Source organism: Heptranchias perlo, chromosome 11, assembly GCF_035084215.1.
Source record: "Heptranchias perlo isolate sHepPer1 chromosome 11, sHepPer1.hap1, whole genome shotgun sequence".
Taxonomy (NCBI): domain Eukaryota; kingdom Metazoa; phylum Chordata; class Chondrichthyes; order Hexanchiformes; family Hexanchidae; genus Heptranchias; species Heptranchias perlo.
In genome coordinates this window covers 14,982,088-14,996,437 of record NC_090335.1, presented here as the reverse complement: position 1 = coordinate 14,996,437, position 14,350 = coordinate 14,982,088, and the positions used below count along the sequence as shown (strand labels likewise).

The 14,350-nt window shown below is 45.6% G+C and overlaps 1 protein-coding gene across 2 annotated transcripts in view; it reads right to left on the bottom strand.

Annotated features, from left to right (window-relative positions):
- Window positions 1-14,350, bottom strand: part of fndc3a (fibronectin type III domain containing 3A) — a 228,175-nt gene that overhangs the window by 72,388 nt on the left and 141,437 nt on the right. For both annotated transcript variants that reach the window (XM_067992587.1, XM_067992589.1), the window contains 2 exons: window positions 11,944-12,002; window positions 5,979-6,133 (listed from right to left, as the gene is read on the bottom strand). In XM_067992587.1, the coding sequence (XP_067848688.1) occupies window positions 5,979-6,133; window positions 11,944-12,002 (214 nt within the window). The remainder of the gene's footprint in view (window positions 1-5,978; window positions 6,134-11,943; window positions 12,003-14,350) is intronic.

Here is a 14,350-nt window from a genome sequence, read left to right as displayed (position 1 = left end):
TGGGAGGAAAATCTAGACCTTAATAACACTCTATGCAGTGAGCACTGACCAGCTTTTTAACTGTGAGGAGCCCAACTGATCCTGCTCTCACTTGATGACCACACACATGCACTTTCTAACAGGGATCAATGGATTGTGATCAAAAGCAGGAAATCTGGCTCCTTTTTCCTCTCTCTAGCCTTGGGCTCCTGAGGGCAATGGTAGTGCCCATACAGTTGCTGCAGTTGAAGTCTTGCACTGTTCAATTTCAAACCTAAATTAGGTTTTCATAATAAAATTATAATTTTATCTTTAAGCTTCATCCCCTTAACATCTGCTTCTTCCTGTTTTTAAAAAAAAAATCATTCTAATTATTTCTAATTTTAACATATCTATTTTATGGCATTGTGGCACCCATCATATGTTTAACTTACCCAAATTCATCTGGCCCCACCTACAGTTGCTTATTATTTTCTGAAACATGCACTTTTATGACAGAATGCTGAAATGGAAATGAGAGCCAACATAGAGGTGTCTTTACATTACTAGGATCCTTTTCATATAGAAGAAAGCAAAAATAGATGAAAGAAATTTCGAGAGAGTAAACCAGTGTCGCTATATGGAGACTGGGCTGTTAATGTTTGATGATTATGCAGAAACACATCTTTAAAATAATTCAAAACATAATCGAAATTTGGATGAGCCCAACAGCAAAGTGGATTAATACACTGTTCCGTAGGTTGAGGTTCAAATGTAAGCCCCTAATGACACTTGTATCCCTGTTTCTCAAGACAGTAAATTGCCTATTGGGACATCAGATGCTATATTGAAGGGAGCTGCATTACTGGATTGTACACAGAGGTTAATACCATCATTAAAGTATAAGAGAGCAACTGGCATCTATAGAACCATAGTCCAGCAAAAGTCGTCTCCTTCAGGAAAGTAAAGGATAAAAGGAGAGAGAAAGAAAGCAGCCAAACCAGCAACCATGAAGGTGGGTCAAACTCAGCAGCCTGGCGACAGGATTGATTCTCTAGGGGAAGGGTGTATCATCCGTGGCTAACTAAGGATGTTAAAGATAGTATCAAATTGAAAGAAAAAGCATACAATTCCGCAAAGATTAGTGGCAGGTCAGAAGATTTGACAGAATATTAAAAACAGCAAAGAATGACTAAAAGAATGATAAGGAGGGAGAAATTAGAGTACGAGAGAAAGCCAGCTAGAAATATAAAAACAGATAGTAAGAGTTTCCACAGGTATTTAAAAAGGAAAAGAGTAAGTAAAGTGAGTGTTGGTCCTCTAGAGTGTGTGTCTGGGGAATTAATAATGGATAATAAGGAAATGGCAGATGAATTCAACACATATTTTGCATCCGTCTTCACTGTAGAGGATACAAATAACATGACAGAAATAATTGTGAATCAAGAGGTGAAAGGAAGGGAGGAACTTAAAACATTTAAATCACCAGGGAAAGGGTTTTGAAAAAAATATTAGAACTAAAAGCTGAAAAGCCCCAGGTCCTGACAGACTTTATCCTAGGGTCTTAAAAGAAGCGGCTTCAGAGATAGGAGATGCATTGGTATTAATTTTCCAAAATTCCCTGGATTCTGGAAGGGTCCCATCAGATTGGAAAATAGCGAATGTAACTCCTCTATTCAAGAAAGGAGGGAGGCAGAAAGCAGGAAGCTACAAGCCAGTTAGCTTAACATCTGGCATAGGGAAAATGCTAGAATCTATTATTAAGGAGGTTATAGCAGTGCACTTAGAAAATCTCAATGCAATCAGGCAGAGTCAACATGGCTTTGTGAAAGGGAAATAGTGTTTGACTAATTTATTAGAGTTCTTTGAGGAAGTAACAAGCAACATGGATAAAGGGGATCCTGCAGATGTGGTGTACACTTAGATTTCCAGAAGGCTTTTGACAAGGTGCCATATCAAAGGCTGCTACACAAAATAAGAGCTCATTGTGTAGGGGGTAACATATTAGCATGGATAAAGGATTGGTTAGCTAACAGGAAACAGATAGGCATAAATGGGTCATTTTCAGGTTGGCAAGATGGAACGAGTGGAGTGCCACAGGGATCAGTGCTTGGACCTCAACTATTTACAATCTATATCAATGACTTGGATGAAGGGACCAAATGTATGGTTGCTAAATTTGTTGATGACACAAAGGTAGGTAGGAAAGTAAGTTGTGAAGAGGACATACGGAGCCTGCAAAGGGATATAGATAGGTTAAGTGAGTGGGCAAAAATTTGGCAGATGGAGTATAATGTGGGAGAATGTGAACTTGTCAACTTTGGCAGGAGGAATAGAAAAGCTGCATATTATTTAAATGGAAAGAGATTGCAGAACTCTGAGGTACAGAGTGATCTGGGTGTCCTAGTACATGAATCACAAAAAGTTAGTATGCAGGTACAGCAAGTGATTAGGAAGGCAAATGGAATGTTGTCATTTATTGCAAGGGGAATGGAATATAAAAGTAGAGATGTTTTACTACAGTTGTACAGGGCATTGGTGAGACCACATCGAGAATACTGTATGCAGTTTTGGTCTCCTTATTTAAGAAAGGACATCATTGCTTTAGAGGCGGTTCAGAGAAGGTTCATTCGACTGATTCCTGGGATGTGGGGGTCATCTTATGAAGAAAGGTTGGACAAGTTGGGTCTGTATGCATTGGAGTTTAGAAGAATGAGAGGTGATCTTATTGAAACATATAAGATCCTGAGGGTACTAGAAGGGGTAGATGCTGAGAGGGTGCTCCCCCTTGTGGGAGGGACTAGAACTAGGGGCCACAGTTTAAAATTAAGGGGTCTCCCATTTAAGACGGAGATGAGGAGAAATGTTTTCTCTCAGAGGGTCGTGAGTCTGTGGAACTTCCTTCCCCAGAGAACGGTGGAGGCAGGGTCATTGAATATTTTTAAGGCTGAGCTAGATTCATTTCTGATAAACAAGGGAGTCAAAGGTTATAGTAGGTAGATGGGAAAGTCGGGTTGAGGTCACAATCAGATCAGCCATGATCGTATCAAATGGCGTACTCCTGCTTTTAATTCGTATGTTCATATTCTGAGAGACGGGGTAGATGCTGACAGGCTGTTTCCCCTGGCTGGAGATTCGAGAACTAGGGGGCATAGTCTCAGTATCAGGGGTCGGACATTTAGGAGCAATTTCTTCACTCAGTGGGTTGTGAATATTTGGAATTCTCTACCCCAGAGGGCTGTGGATGCTCAGTCGGTAAATGTATTCAAGACTGAGATCGAAAGATTTTTGGACTCAAGGGGAATCAAGGGATATGGGGATAGGGCTGGAAAGTGGAAATGAGGTCATACATCAGCCATATTGAATGCGGCGCAGGCTCGAGGAGCCAAATGGCCTACCTCTATCTTTTAGGTTCTTAGGGGTGTGGGGGAGGGGGGCCAGAGGAGCGGGGGGGGGCCAGAGGAGCGGGGGGCCAGAGGAGCGCGGGGGGGCCAGAGGAGCGGGGGGGGCCAGAGGAGCACGGGGGGGGCCAGAGGAGCACGGGGGGGGCCAGAGGAGCACGGGGGGGGCCAGAGGAGCACGGGGGGGGCCAGAGGAGCACGGGGGGGGCCAGAGGAGCACGGGGGGGGCCAGAGGAGCACGGGGGGGGCCAGAGGAGCACGGGGGGGGCCAGAGGAGCACGGGGGGGGCCAGAGGAGAGCGGGGGGGGGGGGGGCCAGAGGAGAGCGGGGGGGCCAGAGGAGCGCGGGGGGGCCAGAGGAGCGCGGGGGGGGGGGGGCCAGAGGAGCGCGGGGGGGGGGGGGGGCCAGAGGAGCGCGGGGGGGGGGGGGGGCCAGAGGAGCGCGGGGGGGGGGGGGGGGCCAGAGGAGCGCGGGGGGGGGGGGGCCAGAGGAGCGCGGGGGGGGGGGGCCAGAGGAGCGCGGGGGGGGGGGGCCAGAGGAGCGCGGGGGGGGGGCCAGAGGAGCGCGGGGGGGGGGCCAGAGGAGCGCGCGGGGGGGCCAGAGGAGCGCGGGGGGGCCAGAGGAGCGCGGGGGGGCCAGAGGAGCGCGGGGGGGCCAGAGGAGCGCGGGGGGGCCAGAGGAGCGCGGGGGGGCCAGAGGAGCGCGGGGGGGCCAGAGGAGCGCGGGGGGGCCAGAGGAGCGCGGGGGGGCCAGAGGAGCGCGGGGGGGCCAGAGGAGCGCGGGGGGGCCAGAGGAGCGCGGGGGGGCCAGAGGAGCGCGGGGGGGCCAGAGGAGCGCGGGGGGGCCAGAGGAGCGCGGGGGGGCCAGAGGAGCGCGGGGGGGGGGCCAGAGGAGCGCGGGGGGGGGGGGGCCAGAGGAGCGCGGGGGGGGGCCAGAGGAGCGCGGGGGGGGGGCCAGAGGAGCGCGGGGGGGGGCCAGAGGAGCGCGGGGGGGGGGGCCAGAGGAGCGCGGGGGGGGGGGCCAGAGGAGCGCGGGGGGGGGGGCCAGAGGAGCGCGGGGGGGGGCCAGAGGAGCGCGGGGGGGGGCCAGAGGAGCGCGGGGGGGGGCCAGAGGAGCGCGGGGGGGGGCCAGAGGAGCGCGGGGGGGGGGCCAGAGGAGCGCGGGGGGGGCCAGAGGAGCGCGGGGGGGGCCAGAGGAGCGCGGGGGGGCCAGAGGAGCGCGGGGGGGGCCAGAGGAGCGCGGGGGGGCCAGAGGAGCGCGGGGGGGCCAGAGGAGCGCGGGGGGGCCAGAGGAGCGCGGGGGGGCCAGAGGAGCGCGGGGGGGCCAGAGGAGCGCGGGGGGGCCAGAGGAGCGCGGGGGGGCCAGAGGAGCGCGGGGGGGCCAGAGGAGCGCGGGGGGGCCAGAGGAGCGCGGGGGGGCCAGAGGAGCGCGGGGGGGCCAGAGGAGCGCGGGGGGGCCAGAGGAGCGCGGGGGGGCCAGAGGAGCGCGGGGGGGCCAGAGGAGCGCGGGGGGGCCAGAGGAGCGCGGGGGGGCCAGAGGAGCGCGGGGGGGCCAGAGGAGCGCGGGGGGGCCAGAGGAGCGCGGGGGGGGGGGGGAGAGAGACACGGGGGGGGGAGAGAGACACGGGGGGCCTGAGGAATGCGCAGGGAGGGGGGGGGTGGTGGAGGGCCACGGGGGCCAGAGGAATGTGCAGGGGAGGGGGGACACGGGGGGCTAGAGGAGCGTGGGGGACGGCATGCGGGGCCAGAGGAGCGCGGGGGGGGGGGGGCACGGGGGGTCAGAGGAGCGAGGGGAGAGAGAGACACACAGAGAAAAAGGCAGTTTCTTGCCTCATTTTGAATTTGATTTCGTTTTTAAATCTGCCACGGGAGATTGATTAGCATATTAAAAACCTTACATCACTATTGTTTATTTTAAACTAATAAGATTGTCACAGTGAATGGTACATTGAAAGTTCCCATGATCAAATCATGGCGCTTTGTAATCTGATTTAAACATTAACAGCATTTGAATTTATTATATGTTACAGGGAAATATCACAACTTGTTTCTGTTACACATAATTTACTAACATTTTGAATAAGATGACCAATACCAAATGCAAAATGCACAAAAGGTCACAAGAGTATTTGATCAGTTAAAATCTCAATTTCAAATGTAAATTAGATCATTTAACTGACTAACATCAAGTATCAGAATACATAATATCATTAATCTACCTATTAATTATCAATAATGTAAGACACTAACCAAACTCAGCCTATTTTCTGAACAAAAACGACAGGTAATTTTATTAGCAGCGAGCTTCACTAATACTACTGGCCTGGAGCTTCCAGTCAGATTTTCTGCAACATTAGTTACTGGGTAAAACAAGAGCTTTGTCAAGTCTGTTTAATAGGGAACATTCAACTGCACCAAGAAAGAACTTGCTTAGAAACAGTGCTAGAAAGTTATTCTTAATAATCAAATAATGAGCTTTTGAAAAATTATAAAATCATCTAATCCAGGTAAAACTCATGTCATGATGGATAACACAATGAATTTTGATTTACTCCACTGAATATGGAATATACATTTAAATATTAAGGTATCAAATATGGTGTGAAAATGCTGTACATACGTGTAGGCAACTTTGAACTTATCTTTCCCACTATTTGAAATAGCAGCTTCATAGCTGCAGGGTTTAGGTAAAACACTGCTATCAGCGTCATCATTTATAGTGGTTGAAGGAGGAGCCCAAGTGAGCACAACTGTTCTTGCCTGGATGTCAGATACCTATGAAAAGAATTGAACATTAGAATGAAGTAAGTAGGGCACAGTGCAAATGTTCTAGCAGCTGAAGGCATGTCACAGACTCAATACACTGAAAAATCCTGGCCTTAATGGGTTAAAACTTCTGAAAAGTGGCATGCAACTGGTGATCATGATAGGGTGGGGGAGACCAGTGTAAGGATTGGGGGGGGGGGGGGTGTATGATGCTACAAAATTTATTTCAGAGTTCTTTTTTAGCACTTACAAGGTATAGGTCCTGATATTCCTCTCCTAGGTGCAGAATAGGTAGAGCATATTGGACATGTGCACCATCTGTCAAGACCACCAGGCATCAGAATTTGGTAGGCGGGGCAATTATCATGGCCAGGTTGCATTCCCACCCCCAGGCTGCGCCCCGTGCTGAGAATCGGAGGTGGGATCACAGGCAGCGCTGCAGGCCTGCAGCTATGGGCCTGGCCACCGGCCTTGGGGCCTTAATGTTGCCGTTGGTGATCAGCAGTAGGCTCCAAGGCCCAAAAATCCAGTGCGCCCTGAAAAAGTTCAAACTTACCTTTTGGATCCTCTTCCCCTTGTTGCTGGACCCCCTCAGACCTGAAGGGAGTCCTGACACAATGTCCATTGTCAGCTTTTTGCGGTACCACTGGGATACAAGTAGAGGAAATTGATGCAAGAATAGGGAGCACCTCCTCCAGCCTCATTTACATCCCAGTGTTGGGCCTACATCTATTGCAGGCGCATGCCCTACTCTGCCCATTTAGGGAAGCCCCAGAAATTTCGAAGTGACGTAAAGGGACACGTCTCCATCCCTTTCTCTTGGTGTTCTCCAGGTGCTAAGGAAAACAATATTGGGCCATGATTTTTAAACACAAATGTGAGGCCCAAAACGCTACTGGCTCTTCCATTTCTTTTTAACTACCTTGGACTCAAAGAAGTGGAGGTCTACTTGTGTATGTGGGATATTAACATCATCTGGCAGGATCCACTTAAGATTCATTAGGGTAGATTTTCTGATCAGTTATCCCCAATTAACAGGTGTAAAGTTGGCATAACCAGTCAGAGCTCATCTACATCGAATCTTTGCCCATTTAGCGATCCACTTAATTTTCATGTTGGGTTTCCTAGTGGCACCAGAAACGCCAATTGGTTTCCCTGTTGCAACATTTAAATAATGTCCCAATGATATCAGTTGGATGTCCATACAATATCCTGGAGCCTTCGTGCTGGAATAAGTCATAAACCTGCTCTCTTAAACGAGGGTTGCTTGGGGCTGTGATGTGTGCAGAAATGAATTTAAAGAGGCCTGTAGGTTCACTTATTGCTCTTTTATTGCTGGACTGACGGGCGCCGGGGCCGCACTGACGGGCGTATGGTTAGAATTGAGTAGTAAGAGAGGACTTAAAACTGTAATGGGAGTTGTCTACAGGCCTCCTGAAAGTAGCAATGAAGTGGCAGAATGTATTAATTCGGAGATTAAACAGGCTTGTAGCAAAAGTAGAATTGTTTTAATGGGAGACTTTAATTTTGATATAGATTGGGAAGAACAGAGTAGCTCAAGGCAGAAAGGTAATGACTTTCTTGAGTGCATTCAAGATTGTTTTCTGGAGCAATATATTCTAGGATCAACAAGAGGGCAGGCCATACTAGATTTAGAAATGAGTAATGAGCCACACTTGGTTAATAATCTAACAGTATGGGAACTGTTATCACAATATGATTAAATTCAATGTTAGGTTTGAAAAGGAGAAACTTAACTCAGTTACTAAGATTTTGGTAAGGCTAACTTTAACAGGATGAGACAGAGACCGATGACAGCAAAACTAGTCAAAACTGTTACTGGGTAAAACAACAGATGAACGGTGGGAGGTGTTCAAAAAATAATTTAACTTAACACAGGACCAGTATACACCCCTAAGGGAGAGAGCTCTACATACCAAATAAAACAGCCATTGTCAACAAAAGAGGTGAGAGAACATAAAACTAATGGAAAGACTACACAAAAGCGCAAACAATAGCTTAGTTCCAAGGGACTGGGAGAGATATAAAGAACAGCAAAGGAAGACAAAAAAGATTAAGAGCTGCAAAAAGGGAATACGAAAAGAAACTTGAGAGGGATATCAAGATTAGCACAAAAAATGTTTACAATTGTATTAGAAGAAAAAGGTAATCAAGAGTAATATGGGCCCTTTAAAAACAGATGCAAGTAATATTACAAATGAAAATAAGGAAATGGCAGATTGTTGGGTAATTACTTGTGTCAGTCTTCACAGTAGAGGAAGAGGATATTCCAGGTAAACTAATAATGAATTAAGATCTGGAAACCACTAAAGTTAATGTAAGCAAGAAAACAGTATTAGAAAAAATAATAGTACTAATGACTGACAAATTCCCAGGACCTGATGGTTTCCATCTCAGGGTTTTAAAGGAAGTAGATGTGGAAATTGCCGATGCTTTTGCCATAATATTCCAAAGCTCTCTCTCGATTCAGGAATTGTCCCTTTAGATTAGAAAATTGCAAATGTAACTCCATTGTTAAAGAAAGGTGAGAGAGAAGCAGGAAATTATAGACCTGTTAGTCTAACATCTGTTGTAGAGTTATTGGAATCTATAATTAAGGACAAAGCAACTGAGCACGTAGAGAAATTTGAGCTAATTAGATAAAGCCAACATGGATTTGTAAAGGATAGGTCATGTCTAACGAACCTAATTGAATTTTTTGAGGAAGTAACTAAAATAGTAGACAGGGGAATATCTATGGAGGTAGTTTATATGGACTTCCAGAAGGCATTCGATAAGTTTCCACATAAGAGACCGTGAGCTAAAGTTAAAACTCATGGAATTGATGGCAAATTATTGACCTGGTTAGGAGATTGGTTAGGCAATAGAAGACAGAGAGTAGGGATAATAGGTATGTACTCAAACTGGAAGCAAGTGACTAGTGGTGTCCCACAAGGGTCTGTGCTGAGGCCTCAACTATTCACTATATTTATTAATGACTTGGATAACACAATAGAGAGCCATATATCCAAGTATGTCAATGACACAAAGATTGGTGACATAATAAGTATTGTAGACGGGAGCTTAAAATTACAAAGAGACATTGATCGATTAAGTGAGTGGGCAAAACTGTGGCAGATGAATTTCAATGCAGGTAAGTATAAGTTCATCCATTTTGGACCAAAAAAGATAGATCTGAATATTTTTTAAACGGTAAAAAGCTAGGAATAGTGGCGGTCCAAAGAGATTCAGGGGTCCATGCACACAGATCACTAAAATGTAACTGTCAGGTACAAAAAAATAATCAAAAAGGCTCATGGAATGTTAGCCTTTATAACTAGAGGGCTAGAATATAAAGGGGAGAAGTTTTGCTACAGCTATACAAAGCCCTGGTTAGACCACATCTGGAGAGCTGGGAACAGCTCTGGGCACCTCACATTAGAAAGGATATATTGGCCTTGGAAGGAGTGCAGCGCAGTTTCATCAGAATGTTACCAGGGCTCCAAGGGTTAGATTATGAGGAGCGATTGCATAAACTAGGCTTGTATTCCTTGGAATATTGCAGGGTGGGGTGATTTGATTGAGGTTTTTAAGATTTTGAAAGGAATTGACAGGGCAGATAGGAAGAAAGTTTTTCCACTGATGGGGGAGTCTAGGATATGGAGACATAACCTTAAAATCAGAGCCAGGCCATTTAGGAGGGAAGTTAGGAAACACTTCTTCACGCAAAGGGTGGTAGAAGTGTGGAATTCTCTCCCACAAAAAGCAGTAGATGCTAGCTCAATTATTAATTTAAATCTGAAATTGACAGATATTTGCTAGCCAAGGGATATGGTGCCAAGGCGGGTGCTTGGAGTTAGGATACAGATCAGCCATGGTGATACAAGCTTGAGCAGCTGAATAGCCTACTCCAGTTCCTATGTTTGTTATGTTCCGGCAAGGTGGGGCAAGGGCCGTACTCTCGCGCGCCGGTGGGGGGGGGGGGGGGGAGCAAGGGCCATACTTGTGGGGGGGGGAGGGGGCAAGGGCCATACTCGCCAGAGTGGCGGGGGGGTGGGCAAGCAAGCCCCGGAGGGGAGGGAAACAAGGGCCGTACTCGCATGATATGCAGCATAAACATGGCTTTAATATATGATAGATATTTCATGTTGCAATAAAGGCACATCAGTACTGCAAGTCTCAACAATGATGTAAATGTAAATTCGGGCAGTAGGAGAAAGTTTTAATGGTGGATTAAGGTCGAAATAAAGGGTAAAGAAATGTTACTCTGGAGGGGGAAAAAAAAGGGGAAAGCAGGACCAAAGCCACAGAGCGGAATGGGGTTAAAACGAGCCTAAATAGGAATTAAAAATTGTCTTACAAAATACAAGAAAACAAAAACACAGGAAATAAAACTTTTAATCTAGATATATGTAACTGTTAGTTGAGGATAACTAAGAGTATTAAAAGGGGAAAGGAAACAACAGAAAGGTGGATTATGGAATAGCATAAGAGGGATCCTAAGAATTTTTTGAAGTTGATATGTATGAAGTAAAGGAGTACTAAAACGTTACATCAGAGATAAACTGGATAGAAGTACTACAGGGGAAATTGGTACACACGTGATAAATTTATCACATTGATCTTCACAAATCAAGATTGGGGACCATTTGCAGATCTGGTCAATCTACTTCAGTAATCTATAATCAATGCTGCAGTCAGTAAAGTATATATGATGAAGAAACTTAAGATATTAAATATACATGGAGCACCTAGACTTGACAGAAAATCTCTATAATCCTCAAGGAAATGCTTTAGTTCTTTTTTCAGAGCTGCATAATAGAGGCTGCATACAAGGACTAATGCAATCCTGAAGTTCAAAAACATATATCAAGGCACATTAGACCAATTAGTGTATCAATAACAGGGTACATGCTGCGGAACTTTTTACTGGACATGAAACTATTAAGGGATATCACATGTATTCAAATGCAATAGGTCAGGTCTGATGAATTGAGCAAATTACAGTTGTAACTCTAATTAATGTATCAGTTATATATGGATCTCATTTATTTAGATTTTAAGAGGATACTTTGAGTCACACAACATATTTTGAAAACATCAAACTGTTTGGCCAGATAATTAGTGGATGGAAATTGATTGAAGTCAAAAGGATCTAGACAAATTATATGAAATTTTACATTACTAATTGTATTTCTTTGCTTTTTTTTGTAGATGATGATACAGGCATAAAAGGTCTTGGTACAAACACAGTGAGAAACATACAAAAGAGAAAGAAGACTGAGCAACGATAGACTAAGAGTGAAAAAGTGTCGGAGACAAAAAGAGAAGTACAGAGAAGAGAAGAGCAAGTGTGTGAGAGTATGCAGGGAGAGAAAGAGAGGAAGACAAAACAAATAGACAGAGACACAGATAGAATTAGAAAGTGAGAGATGGGCAGAGACATGATTTTGCTTTTTTTTATTCACAAGCAATGCCACGCAAGATTGGTTAGCACTCATTCTTAAATCATGTTTAGTAAATGGTAAATTTTTAGCTGCTGCCATTGGGATGGAATAAATAGAGTTTTCAGTGACCTCCCAAATCATAATACAAATCTTTAAACATCTGCTTTCCTTGACAGTTTGCAAAACAAGTTTCACACATGTCTTGCAATGTTTTTTTTCAAAAACCCAAAACTACTAAAAACAGAAAATAAAAGATCTATAAAATTTGAGGGATTTTTTTCTCCTCAGGACTTGGTGTCCTATTCACAAATATATATATATATATATATATATATGTGTGTGTGTATATATATATATAAAATGGTCACCTACCACAGGTTTGCTAACACTCGACAGAAATGCTTCAAGACCTTTTGTGTCTGTATCTTCATCTACAAGACAAAAGGAAAGAAATACCGTTACCACTATTAGTAATGTAAAGTTTCATATCATTTTGATTTCTACTGGTATGGTAGGTATTGTGGAAACAACACCAATGAATGTATAATAGCTTGAGCTCAAGCTGTTACATAAATAGGTGATGGGTCACACAAAGCAATGGGTCCTGGTGTACCATATTCAAACTGAAGAGTGAACCTGACTATGCAACACATGAACAATGAAGTTGTGAGTATGCTGCGCCTACTTGTGGTCCCGAGTTTATTTATAGGCAGGGCCAGACCTGGACCTGTATGGTATTCCATTTCTATGGCGGGTAAATTAATTGTTGTTTTTGACTAAAGTCCGGGTTTCTCCCAATTTTTTTTCTTCCCTCCTGACCTCAGGATTCTGACCCTTACTGGAGCAAGCTTCCATGGGCAGCAGCAACCCTCTAGTAGTTCACCCAAGTGGCTATTCTTTACATGTGATCTAGACAGAGAGTGTCGACAGCCTATTCCACCAGGGAAGGTATCACTATCAAGCCCAATTGCATACTCATCCATTGTCCACTGGTGCACTTTCTAGGGGCATTGGGGACCATTACATGACAAAAATGTAAATATGTATGTGAGCAACAGACAATTTTTCCACAAGTGTCTTTTTACTATCTAGGAAATCCTGCTCAGCTAGGATTAGTGTCAATTTGCTCAAAAATATTTAAAAAGCTTGTATTTATATAAATGTCCCAAAGCCCTTTACATACTATAAATTACTTTGAAATGCAATGACTGTTATATTGGCAACATGGCAGCCATTGGCAGATAGTAGGATCCCACAATCAAGAACAAAATGAATGACAAGTTACTCTATTTTTGGGGACACTGACCATGGGAGGAATGTTGGTCATGCCACACAGGGAACACTCTGCTCTTCATCAGAAAAGGCAGAAGGGACCCAGATTTAATATCTCATCTGAGAGTGATGCAGTGCTCCTTGGAAGTGCACTGGAGTGTCAGCTTAGAATATGATAATCGATCATAATTCACAGGTCCATATATTCAGCAATTCAGTGAATGCCACTGTGTGATAAAAAGACAGCTTTTACTAAGCACAGTAACTGTATCATATAATGCATAATGTATTATTCTGCTAAGATGTTTAACATGACCTTTTCCTTTAAGGCCATATAGTCCAATTGCGGTCTATATTGGACAGCTACAGATCATAAGAGGTCAATTGCTGTTGGTAAGGGAAGTTTGCATCAGTTAGCAACTGCTTGTAAATTTACAGCACCAGGTTAGAAGAAACCAACAATGTGGAAAATTGCCCAAGTAGGTCCTGTCCACAAAAAGCAGGACAAATCCAACCTGGCCAATTACCATCCTGTCAGCCTACTCTCAATCATCAGCAAAGTGATGGAAGGTGTCGTCAACAGTGCTATCAAGCGGCACTGCCTCACCAATAACCTGCTCACTGATGCCCAGCTTGGATTGTGTCAGAATTACTCTGCTCCAGATCTCATTACAGCCTTCGTCCAAACATGGACAAAAGAGCTGAATTCCAGAGGTGAGGTGAGAGTGACTGCCCTTGACATCGAGGCAGCATTTGACCGAGTGTGGCATCAATGAGCCCTAGTAAAATTGAAGTCAATGGGAATCAGGGGGAAAACTCTTCAGTGGCTAAAGTCACACATAGCACAAGGAAGATGGTAGTGGTTGTTGGAGGCCAATCATCTCAGCCCCAGAATATTACTACAGGAGTTCCTCAGGGCAGCGTCCTAGGCCCAACCATCTTCATCAATGACCTTAAGGTCAGAAGGGGGCTGTTCGCTGATTGCAGAGTGTTCAGTTCCATTTACAATTCTTCAGATAATGAAGTAGTCTGTGGCGTATGCAGCAAGACCCGGGCAACATGCCGGGGTGGGGGGGGGGGGGGGGGGGCGGGGGGAGGGGTCGGCCGAAGGCGCGGGGGAGGGGTCGGCTGAAGGTGTGGGAAACCCAGCCACTCCGGGTTAAAGTTAAATGGCTAGCAATATCTGAGGAATGGAGGCTCATTTAAATATTATAATCACTTGTCTTGCCTCTACAGAGCGAGTTACTCAGCTGGCCCTCAACATGCCATGGTAACACCGGAAGTAGGCGCATTCACGGAGTATTGGGGTTGGGTTTCACATTTTTTTCACAGTTTAACCCCCCGGCTTCCTCCTGCACGTCATGGAGGGGTTAAAATTCCCCCGACCGTCTCAGGTGAAACATTGATGACTACCACTCGAGGGCATTGTTGTTCTCTTTTACAGAGCAGGTTCAAAAAGGTCAGATAAGATTGCAATCAAACTATTGCTGTTCGGGAATACTAAGCC